Source organism: Triturus cristatus, chromosome 1_2 (assembly GCF_964204655.1).
Source record: "Triturus cristatus chromosome 1_2, aTriCri1.1, whole genome shotgun sequence".
Taxonomy (NCBI): Eukaryota; Metazoa; Chordata; class Amphibia; order Caudata; family Salamandridae; genus Triturus; species Triturus cristatus.
The window spans coordinates 782,827,410-782,847,510 of record NC_140580.1 but is presented as its reverse complement, the minus strand read 5'-3'; the positions used below and the strand labels follow the sequence as shown (position 1 = coordinate 782,847,510).

Below are 20,101 nucleotides of genomic sequence, written 5' to 3'. Positions count from 1 at the left end.
AGAATTGTGCATTCCTCAAAGCTTTCTAGAAATGTACCGCATACTAGAAGAGAGATGCCCATTGGCTTAAGTTCATAGGCTGTGTGGAGGACCAGGTTGATCACACACCGGATGTTCTGGGCATTGGAATGGTGGAACACAGACAGCACTTTTTAAGAGTAAGAGGTTACTTTCACAAAAAAATCTATTCTTCCTCGCCACTGAGTGGGAATTCTCCTTCAGGGATCCCCTACATCTAGGCATTATGGGGTGTGGAAGTAACTCTCAGGCGCTACCTTCCTTGCTACAGGGATACAGAGGTATGAATTTGCATGGCTAATTACATGTTCTACATTACAAAATGAGCAGGCACAAGATTTTCATGCGCGTCTCAAGTCGCTCTGTAGTTGGCTGTGCCCTCAGACATTAACCGTATTACTTTAACTTGCAGTTCCTTTGCTGGGACAAGTTGGTGTTACAAATGGCTGTTAAACAAGTGGTCCAGTGCTGGGACACTTTGAAATGCAAACTATTTTCACCATATGAAATGCTAACCTTGCAGATCAGGTGGAGGTGTCCTGCAAGTCAGGGAAGGGTTAGAGTAAGGGTGTTTTATAATTTCTTGGTGTGCACAACTTGTAAATGCAGTGTATCAGAAGAATAAGGTCTGGTGAATGTACTCTGGAACATGTTGGCAGATGTACTTTCAATTCAACAAAATCTGTTGTGTACTCCAGTAACAACATGGCTGTGGAGGTCCAAAAACTTGAATTGCTCAGTTTTACTGAAAACTGTAAAACATTGAATACTACTGGTAAGTGTCTACATGAAGAAATATACTCTGAAGTTTAAGGGGTTCTGCATGTGAGCATGTTCATGAAGCTGATTCATTTGCAATTGAGCCATAAAATTTTATTTTCCATTAGATTATTCCAGATTGAGATACGTTCTCCTCGTAAATCGCCTGTTGGCAGTTTTGCAAAATCTGAGGTTGGTGTATTTTGTCACAAAGAATCAAGTATTTGAGAGGGTTGTGTAGAACGAATCATCAGTTTAATAAGCTTGCACTGTTGAGACCCCGTTTTGAACCTGGTTACGCTTTAATTGCAATCCTTTGGTTGATAATGCATCTATTGTTTCTTTTTTTGGAGAGTGGCAATGTTTTACAGAAATTATAGTCTGTTTCAGCAGGGTAATTTTGCAACCAAGGTCATTTCGAAATAACATTGCCTGGGTCTTTACACCAAAAGCAATAGATAATTTAACATACCTTTTCGCCATTTTCCAGAGCAGCTGAAGCAGCATAACACTGGACATTTGATTTAAACTAAAATATGCATAATTGGATCTATTGTTTTGCCAGTAGGACATTATTAAAGGGCAGACTCTTGAAGAAAAGCACAGTATGCTGGCAGTGGCAGCCTACACACTTTCCCTTAAGTTTAAGACCTTCAGGGAAGGTTGCCTCCTGCTCAACTAGCTGCTTGGACAGTTCTGAAGTATTTGTGGATATCCTGCTCAGTCCTTTTCAAAGCTGCAACATGGAAAAACTGTAGCTTCATGAAACACTAGTGCTTTACGTGCAAGTTAAGTCGGGCTGCTGTAGGACTTCATTCATAGTTTCACAGGCGATTTATCCTTCCTTTACTTTTCGTGAGCATCTGGTGGCTTTTATTTTGGAAGTGAGTGAGTGGGGAATAGTACTAAATGCTTCTCCACCTCATTGATTGGAGGTTGAGTCAGCAGAATGTGCAATGCTTAACCTGGTGTTTGCTATCTATGTAATGCCCTGCTTAAGTTTCCCAGCCTGAATGGGAATAATTGCAGCAGATAAGTACGTGACCAAAGTTTTGGGAGCTGCAGGAAAGGTAACTTTCATGATGTTCTAGTTGAGCGTTTTTGTGTTAGTACTAGGCTGGCCTTTTATGATCTAGGTAGTGGCTTCAGCATCTGAGCTATAATTCAAGCATAAGATGGCCGCACTGGTAATGCTAGTTGGGAAATGTTAAAATTACTTTAACCGCGCCTACCATTTTAGAATTTCTACCCCACACAGCCTATTCACCATATTCTGTGACCCGCTTATAGCAGTGCAGGGACTTCAGCCTACACTGCCATGTAAGGCTCCCCTGGCACAGATTTTCTACAGCACATTAAGTGAAATATGATGCTGCCAGAGCTCTACTTTCTTCAAAAAATAAAATTCCTATCAAATAGACTAGAAATGGAGGACTGCTATCGTCCCATAAGAGTGCTATTTTGAAACTTTGCTTATAAAGCTTCATTTTTCTGCGTGGGCTAAGAAATGGGCCACAGGCTTCTGCAAGTCAAAGGGTGTTAGACCTGTCAGCCCTTTGGGTGGTCCCTCATCATTATTTATTTTGTCCCACTTTTGCCTCAAACCCTGTTTGAATTTTTCCTTTTTGGGAACCACCAGACTTTTTAGTGTTGCTGCAGATTCAGGGAGCCATTTTAGCTACCCCTGAAACTTCTGTCTGAGGGCCTGGAGCACAAAATGGTGGCCACCTGTGACATCACCAGCATCCACTGGAACTTACTAGCACCTTCCAGAACATTCCAGAACCCTGTGACAGTTGGAGGCGGTTTAGAATGTTGGGAAGCTAAGACAGAGAGTTGGCAGTTGGAGCTGGCAGTTGGCACCTGACTGGTGAAGAGTGAGCAGCAGAAACTTGAAGGAGGAAGGAGTGAAGCAGCAGGGGTGGAAACTTGTGCCTGGAGTGGGGTCCATAAACCCACCCTTGATACTAGTCCCTACTGACTGAGCCCAGCCTGGAGCCCTGTGTGGGAAGAAGTCAGAAAAACCAACCTAAGGACCTGGACAGCAGGAACAGGCCTTAGAAACAAGAGAACAGCAAGATCCTGACCTGGAAACTGGTTTCCCTGGAGTCCGACGTCGAGTAGCCTGAGACCTGGAGCCCGAGGTGGAGAAGCGGCGCTGACTGGAAAAGCAGACGTCGTACCCGGAGCCGCCAGAGGTCGAGAGAGGGCGCCGTCAGAGGTCGTGAGGAGTACCAGAGGTCGAGGAGGAAGTCACCCGAGGTCGAGTGAGCGGCGTCATCGGAGGAGTGAAGTCCGCCCTCCGGAGTCGTCGGAGACCGAGGTGAAGTGTAACGGAGGTCGGGAGTGAGGATCGAACTCCGGAGTCGCCGGAACCTGTGAGAATCGTGCCGGAGGTCGGGAGTGAGGATCGCACTCCGGAGTCGCCGGAACCTGTGAGAATCGTGCCGGAGGTCGGGAGTGGAGGTCGCACTCCGGAGCCGCCGGAAGTCGACATCGAGCCAAGGCCGGCCGACGTCATCGAAGCCGAGGTCGCCATCGGACCGGAGCCGCCCGAAGTCGACATCGAGTAAAGACTGCCCGACGCCATTGAATCGGAGGTCGAGATCGAACCGAGGCCGCCGACATCGAAACCGGAACCGCCTACCGGCGTCGTCAGGAACTGACATTGTGCCGAGGCCGCCGACATCGAACCGGAACCGCCTCACGGCGTCGACACGACTCCAGCGGCGTCGGAGCATCAGAAAAAGGGCAGTAAGTGGAGTAGAGGGCGCCTAAGGCCCTGTGGAGACCTGAGAGACTGCTCTAAGGGGCTAGGGAGGTGCTGGAACCAACCTGACTGTGCCAGGGGTGAGCTGGGACTAATCTAGAGAGGTTGTGTGGAGGAAGAGAGCCAGGTCTCTGGTATTTCCCCCCTTTATCTACCTCAGTTTAGGTCTCAGCCTTGTCCAAGCCAGGGAGTAGACACCCTCAAGCCTTCCACATCCCCACAAGCTGTGCCTGGGCCAAATCAGCCCTTAGGAATTCAAAAGTGATCTGATTCTATGAGTGTCACTGTCAGCTTTTAAGTATTTATTAGGGGCACTGTATTCATTGTATTTAACCTATTTATTGCTTCACTGTATTTATTGGTCCACAGTATTTGATGCACAATATTTATTGGTTTACAGTATTTATTGCCTCAGAATATTTAATTGCCTGTATGTATTGCACTTATATTTATGCCTTCATTATTTATGATCACCCCTATTTATTGAATCATTAAGCCAGTATTTATTTGACCTGCACTATTTAAAAAGTTTGTATATTGTGATTGTTATTTATTTATCCAATCAGCAACTAAGAGAAAAAGAAGATAAAGATATTTTCATAATTTTTACGGTGTAGAGTAGTTTTTGGAACGGATGCACGCATGGTTATTGTTTGGGTATGTCGTATGCTTAGCACGGAGCCTGATTCCTGACCACTCAAGCCAAGCTACCACAGTGTGTCCGGAAGACCACCACCACCCTTCCAGAGTGGGTGTGTTTTTCCAACAAAGGGCTTTGTAACTTGGACTGCCGTCCATTCTGTTGTGACCATTAGAGTTAGACGTTCAAGATGTGAAGTCTCTAGCTGGATTCATTTACACACCATACAGCACCGGTCTTCAGGTGGTTTTTGGGGAAGCAAGCCTTTGGCACCATGCCATATGGGGTAGCCTGCCCCCCCCCTCCTCCTTCAGTGTCAGTCCTCTCTCCAGTAGGCTCCACTCCCTGCAGATGCTAGTCCCGCCAGGCCATGCCACTGCGCAGACACTGGTTGCTCCAGGGATCCATTCAGCGGCTCTTCACCTTTGCAGAGTGAATCTGTGTTGGGTTCACTATGCTGTGCATTATTCCACCATCTGTGGAGACTGTGGCAGACTGGGTGCGAGACCTTGGGAACCGGTATGCCATTTGGGAGATCAAAAATAATTAGCTCCTACTCCAAAGTAGTCACGATTTCTGTCAAATTGCCTGTGTTCATATTCGGAGCCTTTTTACAACACTTCTTGCCCAATTCTATTAGGACAGGGAACCAAAATGTTTATTCATTGCATTTTTGAATTGGCAGGCCTAATCCAACAGACACCCCTTCATAAACAGATGTTGCCATTGGTGTAAAATAATTTAATAGGTTCAAGATTTCAATCTTTGTTTGTTCTCTTATGAATTGAGCCAGTGTCACATTTTTCTATAGTAGTTTAAATACTGCTAGTTCATTATTTAAGGTGTAATGTTGGATTAACAATGTTTGTTTTTCCTTTCTGTCCCTAGAGTTACTTATACCAAATCTTTCAAGGGATTGTGTTTTGTCATACACGCAGAGTCCTACACAGAGACTTAAAACCACAGAATTTGTTAATAGACAACAAAGGAGTAATTAAATTAGCAGATTTTGGTTTAGCACGGGCTTTTGGCATACCGGTGCGAGTTTACACCCATGAGGTGAGTCTTTTTTTTATTTCCCATGCTGTTTATCCATGCTTATTTGAATTAAATGCTTTTTTTACTATTGTTTTGGCAGAGGCCCATCTCATTCAAGTGTTAGACCTGTAGTTTGAATGATTTGAAGGCTTTTGCGTTTTGCAATGAAACTCTGGTTTAATATTGTGTAATTTAATGTCTGGCCATGTAGACAACAGTTTTGTTTCTTAGCTTGTTACGTACAGTTATTTTGTCTTTTCTCCTCCTGTTTTAAATTGAATATAGGATGTTGGGCTGGTATGGGGAAAGGGACCGCAAGAATCTTGTCAGACCTGAGTGTATGCAAGATTCCCACGTGCAGACTCTGCTCGTTGTTGTATCCCAGTTGTACCTTTTCAGCTCCTGGTATTTAATTACATTTTCTTTAAAGAAAATGTATGATTTTAAGATGCAAGGGGGGTGTTTAATTATGATTTTTTTTTTTTTCAATAACACCGATCCTAAGCCAATCGATTTTATTTAGTAGTCCATAACAATCATACATTTGCCAATCGTTTATAGCGTTTTTTAAAGACGTTTCTTACGTAACGCCACAGAGAACTCTAAGCTTATTTCGTCATATTTCAAAAGCAGTTCTTTTGACCTGCCATTCAACATCATTAAAGGGGTGGAAAAACACCATCTTAACAAATGCATGTTATTCAGCTCGTCAATATTCCCAATCATCACTGGTTCTGAGAGAGTAAAGGGAAGAAGAAAGTTCAAGATTTCATGCCAGTAAGTAGCTCACTGCCCACAGGACTAGAACAAATGAAGCCATGTACCTGCCGGTCCCATGTAGATTATGCCATTCCAATTGAAATATTTCAAACCCACATCCGTCTTTCCATTTATGGAAAATACGGGCTTCTTGACTCGTGTGATGCTCCTGCAGCCAGCTTTGCCAATTTGCCAGACCTAGCTTTTACTAGAGCTTGAATTATGAACGTACGCAACAATTTGTATAATATAAGGACAGAAGACTGGGAAAGATCTTCTAGGTTAATATGAAAACCAAAGACAGGATTTCGTAGTCTGCTCAACTATTGGATAATGTAAGAAGTTAATGGGCAAAAGTCCTGCACTTTACAAAAAGCAAATGAGTGCCACTTGTACTAGAAAATGAAGAATTCTGAGATGCAGTCTTGTAATAGTTGTGTGTATGTATATGTATGTAAATATATATTTTTTTAAACTCAATGCCAAGCAATGTTTACCCAAGTCTATTTAACCTTTAAACTGGATAAGTTTAGGAAAATGAAGACTTGGAATAAAACTAGTAAGATTTTCTAGTGCAATAGAATTCATCTCGTATGTGCATTATCTTAAGGTTTTTCTGAATGAATGAAGTTTTAAAAAATGAAGTAAGAATGTAGCTAAATGCAACTGAGATGAAGGATTCCCATCGCACATTCTGAAATGGGCATTTTAAGTCTCTGCAGGCGGAGTTGCAATTTTCAATTTGCCCATAAATGTTTGTGAAGCTGCTCTCCAAAAATGTAGAAGGTAAATGGCTGGGGACCACATTAGGCAAAATCCATACTAGAATTCACATCGATGGGTCAATTCAGCTTAATGAGTACTGCATCGTTCACATAATCTGATGAGCAAATTCTTTGTGAGGGTATTTATTCAGAACTGCGATAATATTTCAAAGGGCTTAATACATGTAAATGACAGACAAGGGGCGTTCTTGTCTGGTCACCTTGTCAGTTATTCTAACTGCAGAAGTGTTTTTTATGCCTTTGCATTGCAGAGTTTCATTATCACCTCAGCCACTTCATTTTCAGTAATGAAAGTACAGTTCTCAAATTTGTTATGCCAGCTTAGACTGACCTCACGTAAGACAGCATTTAATACTTCTAGGGTGTGCTTCAAAGTTTCATTACATATATTCTCATACAAAAGTCTGTAGAAATCAGATTTTTTTTCATTTCTTTTAACTGTTGTCTACCCCCAGTCCTGTGACCATGGTGATTAGATTGTTTAACTGTTTATGTTGGATAGTGTGTGCTTAAAATTGCCTGATCTTTCTTCTTCTCCTTTGACTTCTGTTGTCTGATGGAAGCAAATGACCCCTGCATAAGTATATCTGCGATTTAAGCCTCTAACCAAAATGTGGATCTATAGAAAAATCAAAGTCCGAATTTAAATGGGAAGTTTTGAACTGGAGCTCTGCTTCCCTTGTTTTTTGCGTGGATGATTGACGAATCCGATCAGATTCTTTTATTTTGTTCTTCAGTGTGCAAGGGAACTATGTCCTCTACAACACCTACAGGGTTCAAACCATGCAGGGACTGTCAAACAGTTGTTGGTGACTCTCCTGAAGGTCTGACTCTGGTGTTCAAGATGTCAATGTGCCCTATTGCACCCGAAGATTATTCAGGATAGTGAAGCAAAGCTGTATGTCCCCAAATACTGAAAGGTCACAAACCTAGTGCAGTAAGTCCTGTTCCTAGCAGAGAGCACAAACCTGCTCTTCCTCTAGAGTTTGCCCTTGCGACAGGCAGCCTTCTCCTTCAAAGTCCAATTTGCCACTCTGTCCAAAGAAGTTGGGAGGATGTTAAGGTGCCAATATCTCCCTCTCCCGATCGAAGGAGCCTTTTCCACAACTGGCCCTGTTGTGCCAGAAATGTCCCAGGTTATTAAGGAATCTGATGAGGCCACACAGTGTATTTTTGGCAATCCTGCAGCTCGATTGGGCCCCAAGAACCTGCATGGCAACCCAGTAAAATTCTTGCTGGTGGGGTCATCCCTCAGCGCTGTCTGTGCCCCTGAAGCTCACTTCTGGTACCACTCTGATACCAAGACTTGCTCCGCTTCCTTCTCAATGACATCCTGCAGTGGGGGTAGAGCCCCTGCTGACTGATGTCAGACCCTGAACCGAATCGATCTCGATCCTCGCACTAAGGCTCCATTCTAGAGCACGCAGTTCCTTTATGTTTGAACTCAAACAAAACTCTTCCTGTAAAACAGACTTCCTCAGAGGCCTCAATTTTTTGGCTTGGATTCTGACCAGTTTGCTACCACCTGATAATTTACCCCCACATTACGATAACCGTGTATACATGGGCTGTCTTGTCTGGGGAAAACAATAGCTTCGGCACTGAGCAATTTGCTACAATATGCAAAGGTATTCCTTCAGTGTTCTTAAAGCAAGTGCTTCTCGGCAAATATGTTCTAGATTGGTTTGTCCCTGAAAGTGGCATCTTTATACATCTAGGCAACCAGTTCTTTGGAATGGATTGTGACCTCCATGACTAAGTTCAAATTTTTGATTACCAATGAGTCTTGTTGCTGCCAAATTGACAAAAGTACTACCTGGATCTTTTATAACTTTGTAGCGGTCACAATCATGTGAGCCTGCTACCTATGCTTTTTTTTCACGCAATATTGACCTCTGCGCAGCAGACACCTGGAGATCTGGTTACCTGCAGCAAGTTCTTTAAAGGGAGATCTTCAGGTTAATAACTGATCTCCTAGGAAAGATCTAGCTTCATCGCCATTCCTGAAAAAAATGAGAGTAACCTATTATCTTGAAGTAACCTTCACTCAAACTAAAGTTCTTTGAGACGGAGTTCTATTTGGAGGTACTCCTGCCTTTAATTCACTTAATAAAGGCCTACATATGCCTCAAATGTGGTCATATTCTAAAAAAAAATCCGAATGTTTTGCCAATCCGTTTAGTTTGTTGCAGGCCAGTTCATTTCCAAGGAAATGTAAACATCTATTGTCTACCTCCTTACCCTTTCAATTGTATTATTTAGTCTCCCTGAGAAACTGAATTATATAGATTACTCCACTTGGCGGGATGGGTATTCAAAGCTCTTGCACCCTGTAACTTATTACTGGTAACATGAGGCAGGCTGTAGGTGTCCCAATGTTGGATAAGTGAGCTGCTCACAGTAGAGTTATGTATCGTAAATTGTTAAATCTAACAAATTACTATCTTGGTTTTGAAATTGTAGTTGTAATTATTTTAGATTTGTTTGATTTGTAAGTATTCTGCATTCTGTTCATCAATTGTTGTTTTTGCAGTGTTCTTTTATGGACATTATTAGAACTGTGTTTTATGGCCTATTGGATATACTAGGTTTCTAACAAAACCTCTGCGGCTGAACTTCCTGTTTTTGTCTAGGTTGTGACTCTGTGGTACAGAGCTCCAGAAGTGCTGCTTGGGTCACTTCGGTACTCCACTCCTGTGGACGTATGGAGCATTGGAACAATATTTGCTGAAATGGCAACTAAGAAGCCACTTTTCCATGGAGACAGTGAAATCGATCAACTATTCCGAATATTCAGGTAGTATCTACTCAGAAAATATAAGCATCGGGAAATGTAGAATATTTCTTTGTGATATGATTTCGTGCAGTGTAAAAGTTTTGTACTGGAGGGCTAATAAACAAGTTAACAGTAATTTCTTTATGCATATTTTAACTGGTGGCTACTAGTCACTTAAAGTTTTCCATTTTAAAGGCTTCAGTTGTTACCTCTGCCAGGATGTGATTTGCATGCTTTGTAGAAGCAAAACACATTCTTAAAGATCAAGTTGTTGGAGGGGCCAAGTTGGGCAGACTCGAATGGTAGCTCTCTGCCGGAGTGCCACTGATTGAGACTGCTCAGTGTCTACCGGTGCCCAATTTATCCCATACTCTGAGACTTTCGCTGTGGGAGGCAGAAACCTGAACCTAGCGGACTCTGCCCTCCCTTTCCACTCAATGTTGCAAAATTACTTGACTGCTCCTTTAACTCTGCTTTCTGATCTGAACGCCAAGCCAGGGAATATCGTATCCACAACATTAGTGGAATCTAGCTGACAGTGGTCTTAAACAGTTGCTGCAGAAAACACAACTGGATCAGCACTCTAGAGTGCTCCTGCTAATCCCTAGGGGTTACACCAATGGTGTAACCATCGGTGGTTGTACAACTTTCAGAGTTGAGAAGTTCACACCCTGTACACATGGAGACATAGCTGGAGATGCTTGATTGCATATTTTAACTTCGATCTGTGTAGTGCAGGCTTTACCAACAAGTAGCTTGTGAGCTCCTGGTACATCTCAACTACCCAAGTAGCTTTCCTGTGTGGAACTTAACCTACTAAATTAGACATTTTTGCTGTACTGGATAAATGCATATCCCAGCATTTGAAAAGGAAGTATTTAAGACAAATACCTGCTTTTTCCGAACACGTAAACTGATGGCTGGAAACAATAGGTTGGCTTGCCAAAATGTATTTAAAGTGGATTTTTGAAACATCAATCGTAAAGAGCTGGGGAGAATTTTTGATATTACCTTGGTGCCAGGAGTATTTAATCTGTCACTGTAAAATTAGCACTGAATAAAACAAGATGTGATTCTGCTTCAAGCACCCTAAAAAGAGCTTCTTTGGATGCCTATTGAGGATAGATGCACCTTTAAGGCAATGTACATTGTCCTTAAAGCCTTGATTTGAAATTGGACCAAGACTATTACAAGTGAAATGTTCCCAATACAGACCTCTAAGATCTTTAAATCCTCTTCTGCAAATCTGGTCTGTGTAACAAAATGTAAAAAAATCAAAATGGGTGTAAAATCCTTTCAGGTTAAGGCAGCTGAACTATGGAATAAGCTGCCAAATTCCGAGAGAATGTGAACCTGCTGAGTTTCAGGAAGAGCCTGTAGATGAGTTGGACCCAGATTCTCCTGTGTGACCACTCTTTAACAGAAGGTGCCTGGTGTACTGATTCAGTATACATAAAATAAAAATGACTAACCATTTGGAAGCTTTGCAAAAAGACAGTCTATTTTATGTTGCTGTTGGTGAACCTGCCTGATGCAGTGAGTTGATCACTGCTTGTAATTTTGCATGGGATAACCACAAGTGTATTCTTCTGACGTGTCCCGTTACCACACTAATATTAGTAGCTGTGTATGATTTTATTGAGCTGTAAGCTCTTTTTACAGAAAAAGGTGGTCCCCCTGACCTAGTGGGACTACCTGTGGTATAACAGGATGGTGGTCTGGCCACAGTATTGCTGGATGACCTGATTAATTGGGGAAGGCAGAGAGAATGTGGGATCTCTCTATACATGTAGAGAGCCTTTTTCCAAAGGGCCATATGCCAGGAATCGCCAAAGCTTCAGTTACCTGCATGACCGAGGGTCACACACAAATTCAAAGTATGTGTTTAGACAGGAAAGTCCACTCACTCCTTCATGGAAGAGGATTGGAAGACTGAGGAGCTTTGATTGCTTAAGAGTAGAAACACCTGGAGCATTATCTGGTTCGCTCAGCAAATTCCGGACTTATTATGGTATAGCCTCCTTAGAGTTGATTAAAAACAAAATAAGCATGGTTATTAAACTTGGGTGGTTCTTGAAATAATCCAACAATTTGTCACTCCTCCCACCCTTCTCAGCTTTGCCCTACTTGGATTGAAATTGTGATTTAGATGGATGTGCGGATAATTGACTTGCGCGTTAGGACTGCTGTCCTAACAAAGTTTGTTCCTGTGACTTTTAATATTTTTATAAATAATCAAAGGGAGGAAGAGGAGATCAGTGGGGATTCCTTCAACTTCCCTAAAATGGCCATATATAAATCAAAACAAGGAGTCTCATGCGAGTCCTGTCCATCTGGGTGGTACCGGCCCATGAGTGATTTTTACCATAAAACTCACCCTTCATGAAATCCTGAAGTTGTTGTGCGTTGTCACAGTGTTCACAATTTAGTCGAATACTTCCACCGCAGGCTTCAACCTGATCTTTCAAGGAGCACTTTTAGATATTTCATGGGATCCTAGCAGTAAATGGTTAAAAGGCCACCCAAGTCATGCCTCCAAAAACGTTATCAGAATATTACCTTGGCAGTGTTAAAAACCAATAGAAACACTATATGGGTTCTAATTACTCTAGTATCCTTTTTCGCGGTCTACATGTTAATGCCTTCATAAAAGACTTCTGCCAGGACCAGCATTTCAAGGATCCCTCTGAATTGCATAATCTTTTCTGGGTCAAACCAGTGGGGAATTATCCCTGCTCGCACGTCATACTTCCATTCATACCATATGTGTACTTTATTCTGAAGTCGCGGCCTGACTAAATCATTGGTGGGTGTCTGTGTAGAACAGAGAAAATCACAACCCCGCTTTATGCTATTTTTCTTGGTATACATCTACGTAGACCACTTTCCTCTTGTTTATGCCTTCCACCAAACACCCGTGCATAGGGTCACACTGCACACGTAATAGGTGAATATAGCTATGGACTCCTAATGAGTCCTGATATTGGCCCACTCTCCTAGATGATTATAGGTCACCACTGGGTCTCGCAGCATCCATATAATAATAAGGTGATTCTGCACCCCATATACGGCCTCCAGACTCACTCCTTACTTGTATATTTATTTACTCCTTTTCTATCGATGAGGGAGGGTCAACTTTCTTATAGTAACACTCTAATTTTGTGTTGGAGGAAATATCCACTACTGTTCTCTGTAATGCACAACTATGCCTTCTTGGAGATGGAGTTGTTGCCTCATCACATGCCTGTAATCTTTGCCCAAGCTACCTAATACCCATAAATATATATTCTTATTACTAGCAATCATCTACCACAGGAAGGCCATATTCCACTCCCCACTTCCTCCTATTGCCTTCCTGTGGTAGAGAATTGCTAGTAATACGAATGTAGAATTGTGGTTAGTAGGGGGCTCCTGAGCACAGGTAGATTGCCCACTGCCTAATGCAACACCGTACCCCGGAGAGCTTGGTGGTCCAAGCCTCCACTTCCCTAATAAATTCTGGTGCATTCCCTACCACCCCTCCAGATAAGGAATCCAAGAGGCTGGACACCTTAGGCAAGAAACATTTTACTTCTACTAGCCTAGCACTACGTTGTATGCATTTTGGGCAAGTACTTCCATGTACTATGACTGGTTCGTAACTTTTTGACTTTGTAGACGCCCACTTAATCATTGCTGAAACCTGGGGACCCCCACTGTCATCACTGGAAGACTGGGATCCCAACCTAAGCATTTTAAATGATTTGAATCACAAAACAATACACAAATGAGCATTTATTGCACAAATATGCAGATGATGAAATTTGCTAAGCAGTCGTGGACCCCCTGTGTTTCCCCGGACCACAGGCTAAGATCCACTTTGCTGTGGGATTCTGTTGCACATGTGGTCCAGGCCATACTCCTAAGCTATCTCAGACTGGATAAATGCAGTGAAGTACACAATGATGTGGGCTGTACTTGGCGCAGAGCGGTTTCTTTGCCAGTGGCCTTACGGCACCAAGCCTACCCAAGTATGACTGGCTTATTCGTGGACTCAGAGTCTTTTGTGGACATGCCCTTTGATAGGTCCTGTAACTTTAGTGAAGAGGCAGACTCAGCGGTGGAGCTCTTCAATGATAGCAGAGCTACATCCAGGTCCTTGGGTCCTTTCCATAGTCCCTTGCCAACCCCAGTCCGCTGGTCTCTTTTGTGGCCAAGGAATTGGCTTCCAGCTGCCTCCATCCACCCAGCCACCACAGTGCGCAAGCTTCCCCACCTCTTCATGGCAGAGGATGCAGTACTCCAACCCCGTCAGTCTGGCAACCTGAGGTCAGTCCAGTCTACCCACCTATTACCCTGGTAGCCACACTCTCCAAACACCTTTGGTTTGCCCTCCTACCATCATGGGCATCTAGTGTGAGGCAGGATATGCCATCACCTGCCCTAATGGAGGTCAATAACCTCATCCCACTGGGTTCTTGACGATTGTCCACAGGGTCTACTTCCTCCCCTTTGGGACCATAGAGAGGATGCCGACTCCAACTGTAGGTTGTGGTTGTTATTCCAGCTACTTTCTGGTGCCCAAAAGGGAGAAGAGCCTTTGTCCTATCCTAGACCTTCTCTCTCTCACTTCTTCCTGAAAAAGGAGAAATTCAAAAGGCTCACACTCTCTCAAAGTCCTACTTGCTCTGGATCCAGAATACTGGATAGTAGCTTTGGACTTTCAGGATGCATACTTCTACATTCCTGTCCTGCCTGCCCACAGTAGTTGCATGCAGTTCATGGTAGGCCACGAGCACTTTCAGTTCAGCGTGCTCCCTTTGGGCCTTACCATTGGCCCTCCGTTCACCAAATTTATGACAGTGGTTGCAGCTAGGGATATCTGGGATGCCAGTCTTCCCTTACCTTGATGACTGGTTATCATTAAAGGCAGCCTCCCAGGCTGTCGTCTCCCATCTTATGCATTCGCATCAGGTTTACTATCAATGTGCTGAAGTCACACCTAACTCCCTCTCGGACGCTCCCTTTCATCAAAGCTGTTCTGGACACGGTGCGGTTTCCGGCCTATCCTCCAGAACGGTGAGTCCAGGATATTCATGCTTTCATACCGATGTTTCAGGCTCCATCTTGGGATTTCAGCGAGACTGACTTTGTGGCAGTTTGGTCTCGTGTTTCCCTGCATGTGATGCATGCCTGCCGGCACTTGCAGGCTTGTACACTGACCTGAAGTTCTAGTGGGCACAGGATCAGAGGAGTGCCTCCCCCATGCTCCAGATCTCGTTGGGAACTGGAAAAGATCTGCAGTGATGGTTAATGAACTGCGATTGGGTTGGCTGCTGACCCTCTCCAACCAGATCGGACAGTGGTGACCAATGCATAACTTCTGGGATAGGACAGCCCTCTGGCAGAGGTGGAGATCAGAAGCTCTGGTCTCCATCAACCTACTAGAGCTCCAGGCTGGCATTAAAGCTTTCTAGCCTCCATCAAGGGAAGGCTAGTGCAGGTGTTCACGGACACAACCACCCCCATGTAGTACTGCAACAAACAGTGTGGGGTCATTAACCCTTTGTCAAGAGGCTCTGTCTCTGGACATGGTTGGAACATGCAGTAGTTAATCCCCTTGCGGGCCCCTTCAACACCATGGCAGACTAACTCTGCCAAAGATGCCTAGCGGATCACAAGTGGAGTCTCCATCAGTCAGGGTTGCAAGGTCTCTTTCAGTAGTAGGGAGGGCCTTGGTTAGATCTGTTTGCCACCGCCGAGAACGCTCCATGTCTATGGTATTGCGTGCTGGAGTTTCCAAGGCTGCTCTTGCTCGAAGACTCTTTTCCCAAAGTAGCGGTCAGGCCTCCTCCACACCTTTCTGCCCATACCGCTTCTGCCCAGAGTTCTCAAGAACCGAAACAGCCTGGTCTAATTCATCCTTGTGGCTCTGGACTGGGCTCTGAAGGTTTGGTATCCCGATCCGTTGAGAAAGGCCATCGGTCCTTCGATCAGGCTGCCCCTTCGGGAGGATCTTCTGTTGCAGCAGCAGGGGAGAATTCTCGACCCCAACTTGTCCACACACCGCCTTCATTCTTGGAGAATGTGTAGCGACAGTTGGCAGCTTTCAGTCTTCCCTGCCCAAAGTATGCAAGGTTTTCTTGGCAGCCAGTTGTCCCTCGACTAAGACTGTATATGCCTGAGGTTAGGGCAAGTTTGTGGCATGGTGTGCAGAGAAACTGGTTGACCCTCTTTCAACTCCCCTTTCAGGTCCTTCCCTTTATCCTTTCTCTTGCCCAGTAGGGCTCTGCTTTGGGCACCTTAAAGGGCTATCTTTCTGCCATCTGAGCCTTTCTGCGGTTGCCAGATTGACCTTCACTTTTCAAAATCCACAGCTGTAAAAATGTTGTTGAAAGGTTAACAACACTGGTTTCGACCTTCGCCTTTCATCATGCCTCACTGGGACCTCCATCTAGTACTTGAGTTTTTGATGTGCACTCCCTTTGGGCCACTGCACAACTGTTCCATCAGGCTCTTTACCATCAAGGCTGCTTTCCAGTGGCCATAGTCTCTTCCTGGAGGGTCTGTTGGCTTCAGGCTCTGTCATTCAAGCCTCTGTACCTGAACTTCTATCCAGACAAGCTGGGTCTTCACACTAGAGCTTCCTTTCAGCCGAAACTGTCACTTTTTCATGTAGGCCAGTCCATCACTCTGCCTATCTTTTACACATTTTGTAAGAGGAAGAGGAGCGACTTCACCAATGACCCAAAAAGAGCGGTGTTCTGCCTTGACCGCACATGAGTTACGGATGGATGACCAACTCTTCATGTGGTATTTCGGTGCGAAGAAGTGAAGAACCGTGCAGAAACGGACGTCTGGATGGCTCATGGTCTGCTTTAAGATCTGCTACGCATTGGCCTAGGTGAAACCCCCTGAGGGTTTGCATGCTCATTACACCGGAGCTAAGATTGCTACCACAGTATTAGCAAGCGCAATTCCGGTCCTGGATATCTGCCAGGCAGCAATGTGGCTTTTTCTACACACATTCACAAGGCATTATGCCTGCACAGTCAGGTCTGTTGGGATGGGCACGTTGATTGTCCTCTGCAGTACTGCAGGTATTGCTTGGGTATCTAGTCTAAGGTAAGGAATCTGCAGCTAGAAGTCTCTATCAGACAAACTGGTAACTTATCTTTAACGCATTTTCTGTTTGAGACTGTCTAGCTGCAGATTGCTTACAGCCCCACTCATTCTCAGTGCTCTGTGAACTGATTTCTAGGGACAGGGCTGTTCCCTTTCAGGGCCCTAGTTTCCCCCCACAAGTAGTCTTTGTGGCTCCGCACTCCTGGTGTGGAAGTCATGAAAAACTGATGTCAGCGTGCTGGGGTGGTGCCTATACAGGCACCGTGCATGTCACTTTCCTGCCTGACCGATGACGCCACGTGAAAGTGAATGAGTCCACCTACCAGTGCATAGGGGATACTGCTTGCGAAAAATTTCCAGATCCAGTCTGTGCCAACTGTGGTTATGTGGTAGTGCTGTACTGGAGCAAAGTGACAAGTTCAGGTTGACTGAGATGGAGAGCTGGCCGGCTGTAGGGGACCAGTTAGGCCTGCTGAACAAGAGTACGTTAAATCCTTGTTGGGGAGTCCTGTGTCAAAGATGCGTCTCACAGTAGCTGGTTCCAAAGGAGCTGCGAGGCTTGCAACGTAGAGTCTGGTGTAGAGGATGCAGTTTACCAGGGACTTGTGTGGCGAAGGCTTTAATTGAGGATGTGTTGTGCATCTGCTCGTTCTGATGCCGCGTCTACCTGTTGGATGTCGTCGTGGGACTTTGTGATGCAAGACCTGCATTAAACATGCCTTGTACGCTGCCACAAGTGCAGAGCTTTTGGAAGCAATGTGTCTGTTTCACTGGGACATGAGCTGGGCTAGCAGACCACCTTCAGGCCCACTTCCAGGGGTCCAGGACTGAGTTGCCAGCAATTTAGTGCAGAACTCTCAACTGGCAGAGTCGAGGAGCGGGGTTCAATGTTGAAGCTTGTTCTGTCTCTGATCAGAAGGCCAGCCAACTAGTCTTTGCAGTTACTCTGGTGGTCCTAGGCTCAAGATGCAGATGCAGGTCCAGTGTTTCTCAGCCAGGCAAGAGGGCGGCCCAGTAGAGTGGCAGTCCTTCTTGCAGTGCAGCAGTCCTTAAGAGTATTCCACATGTCTAGATGTGTACTGAAGAGTTGGCGTTTGAGGTACATTATTTATATCTAGTGTTCACTTTTAAAGGCGATGTTTTTAGAGACTTCCACGTTGCTGAGGTGTCTGGTATCCCCTTTCTCCCTTATCTAGCACCAGCTTGTCTGGGACATCAAGTTCTAGTGCCGAACAGGGGTAGGCGGAATAGGTTAAGTTTGATTTCACAGAATAACATGAAATTCCTGCAAGTTTCCGTGACTGGGTGGAATTGGCATTTGGCACTATTGTCTTAGTGCAAAATTCACTCTTGTCCAAAAATGGATGGTAGGATTCATTTTGCGCTAAAAATAGCGCAGCCAAGCACCACTCGGCGCCCTTACATACTTGGCAATGAAAACTGCAGAGTATGTAAGGGTGCATCTTCAGAGTGGTATACTGAGGTTTCTAAACTTTAAAAACCACTGCATATCATTCCGCAGTGTGTAGTGCTCAGTGCCCTTACATACTCTACAGTAATTACTGCAGAGTATGTAAGGGCACCGAGGGACATGCACTGTTGTGCAGTGATTTTTAGACCGGCTGCAAGAGGGAGCGGTCTGTTTTTAATAAAATAAAAAAACACTGCAGATTAAAGTTTAATCTGTAATGATTTTTAAACATGGAGGGACTTCTCTTTCCTGCCCTATTTAAAAATCAATGCAGTGCGTACCCCTTGGTGCCCTTACAGTTCTTCAGTAATCTCTGGTGCAATTTCTACGATTTTGAACTGTAAAATGGTACACAAATACATAAACCAGTATATGTGAAATACCTGACTACCGATCAAATCTAGAAAAAGCTAAATTTTCATAGGTAGATTTGAGCTTTTCTAAACATGTTTTTTTAATTCTTAAATACCAATGTGCTTAACTTTACAATATCCCACTTTTCTGATGGATACATCTGCCAGTGGATTCCTCACCTTGTGAATATCCCCTACGCCAGCAACATTCGGAAACTTTTGTAGCAGTCCACGCCGATGTGGTCGAAGACTACGTCAGACACTGCTCCGCTCGCGACTCCGCTGACGTCACCGGCTCCATAAGAAGACCCCATCGGCGTGATGACGTCAGTTCCCTTTTTTCCGCGCCGATGACGCCAACGGATTTCGGAAATCGTTACTAGTAGCTTTACCTGTTACTTTGTGTTTATTCTGAGAATTCTGTTTTTCTTCGAAAATGTCGACAAGGAAGTCTGGTTTTAAGCCTTGCCGTGAATGTGGCAAACATATGTGTATCACCGACCCGCACGACGATTATGTTTGGTGTTTGTCCTCGGACCACGATGTAGAAGGTTGTTCGTGTTGCAGGAAGATGAGCTCGAAGGCTCTTAAAGAAAGAGAAGCAAAGCTCTTTATCGCCCGGATGAAGAAAAAGGAGAAAAGAGGAAGAAGGTCTGTTTCCAGGTCGAGGTCTGCTTCCAAGTCGACTTCGGGTCATGCTTCAAAGAGCAAGAAGCATAAGAAAAAGAGGCACTCTTCACATCACCATTCCGATAAAGGAGCGACTTCGAAGACTAGGTCGCCTTGTCGACGTCGTAGGGAGTCAGTGTCTCCTTCTCCAGTCCCGACTTCGCCTCTGGTGCCTTCTTCTCCGGTGACTTCTCCGGCTGGTTCTCCGGTGCCAGTGTCATCTCCGACGCCGGTTCCATCTCCGGCTCCAGCTAGTCCTCTGGCTCCGTCTCCGACCCCGGGCCAGGATGAGGATCGTCAGGCTCCGGGTGAGTCTGTGACGCCGCAAGTTCCACCGTCGGCGCCGGCAGGCCCGAGTGCGGTGTTACCTGACCAGTATGCGGCTTTCCCTACTCCAGGTCAGGACCCCTCGCATTATCTCAATGCATTGTATGGGGTGTTTTCACGGGCCATGTATACCTCGGGTGCACCTTTGGGTCCGATGGCTTTCAATTTGGGAGTGCCGCAGGTTTACCCTCAAGCACCGTTTATGCCGTTCTTCCCAGCGACGCCGTCTTGGCAGCTGCCGGTGCCGAGAACATCGCCGCCGCTTCCCTCTTCTCCGGCGCCGACTCGACTTCGTTCGCTGGCTGCTCCAGCTGATCCGTTTTCGACGCCGCTGCCGTCTGATTCGAACACGCCGTCGCCGCAGGTGCGGATCCGTTCGAGAAGGGAAGCGCAGAGAGTGCTAGAGGAGAGACGCTTTCTGATGGAAGAGGCTGAAGAGGGGGAATTAGTCGAATCCGATGAGGTGTTCGAGTTGAAGGAGGCAAGTGGACTAGATTTGTCTCCAGTGGGAGATCACTCCGCCATCAGACGAACCCTCTAAAGACGCAGCACCCTATCATGCGGTAATTAGAAAAGCAGCTGAGTTGTTGGACCTTCAATTGCCATCCACCGAATTCAAGTCCAATATTTTA

At 45.0% G+C, this 20,101-nt stretch overlaps 1 protein-coding gene across 2 annotated transcripts in view; it reads left to right on the top strand.

The window, feature by feature from the left end:
* The window catches only part of CDK1 (cyclin dependent kinase 1), a 109,212-nt gene that overhangs the window by 73,000 nt on the left and 16,111 nt on the right, over positions 1-20,101 (top strand). For both annotated transcript variants that reach the window (XM_085608797.1, XM_085608798.1), the window contains exons 5-6: positions 5,076-5,246; positions 9,403-9,566. In XM_085608797.1, the coding sequence (XP_085464923.1) occupies positions 5,076-5,246; positions 9,403-9,566 (335 nt within the window). The remainder of the gene's footprint in view (positions 1-5,075; positions 5,247-9,402; positions 9,567-20,101) is intronic.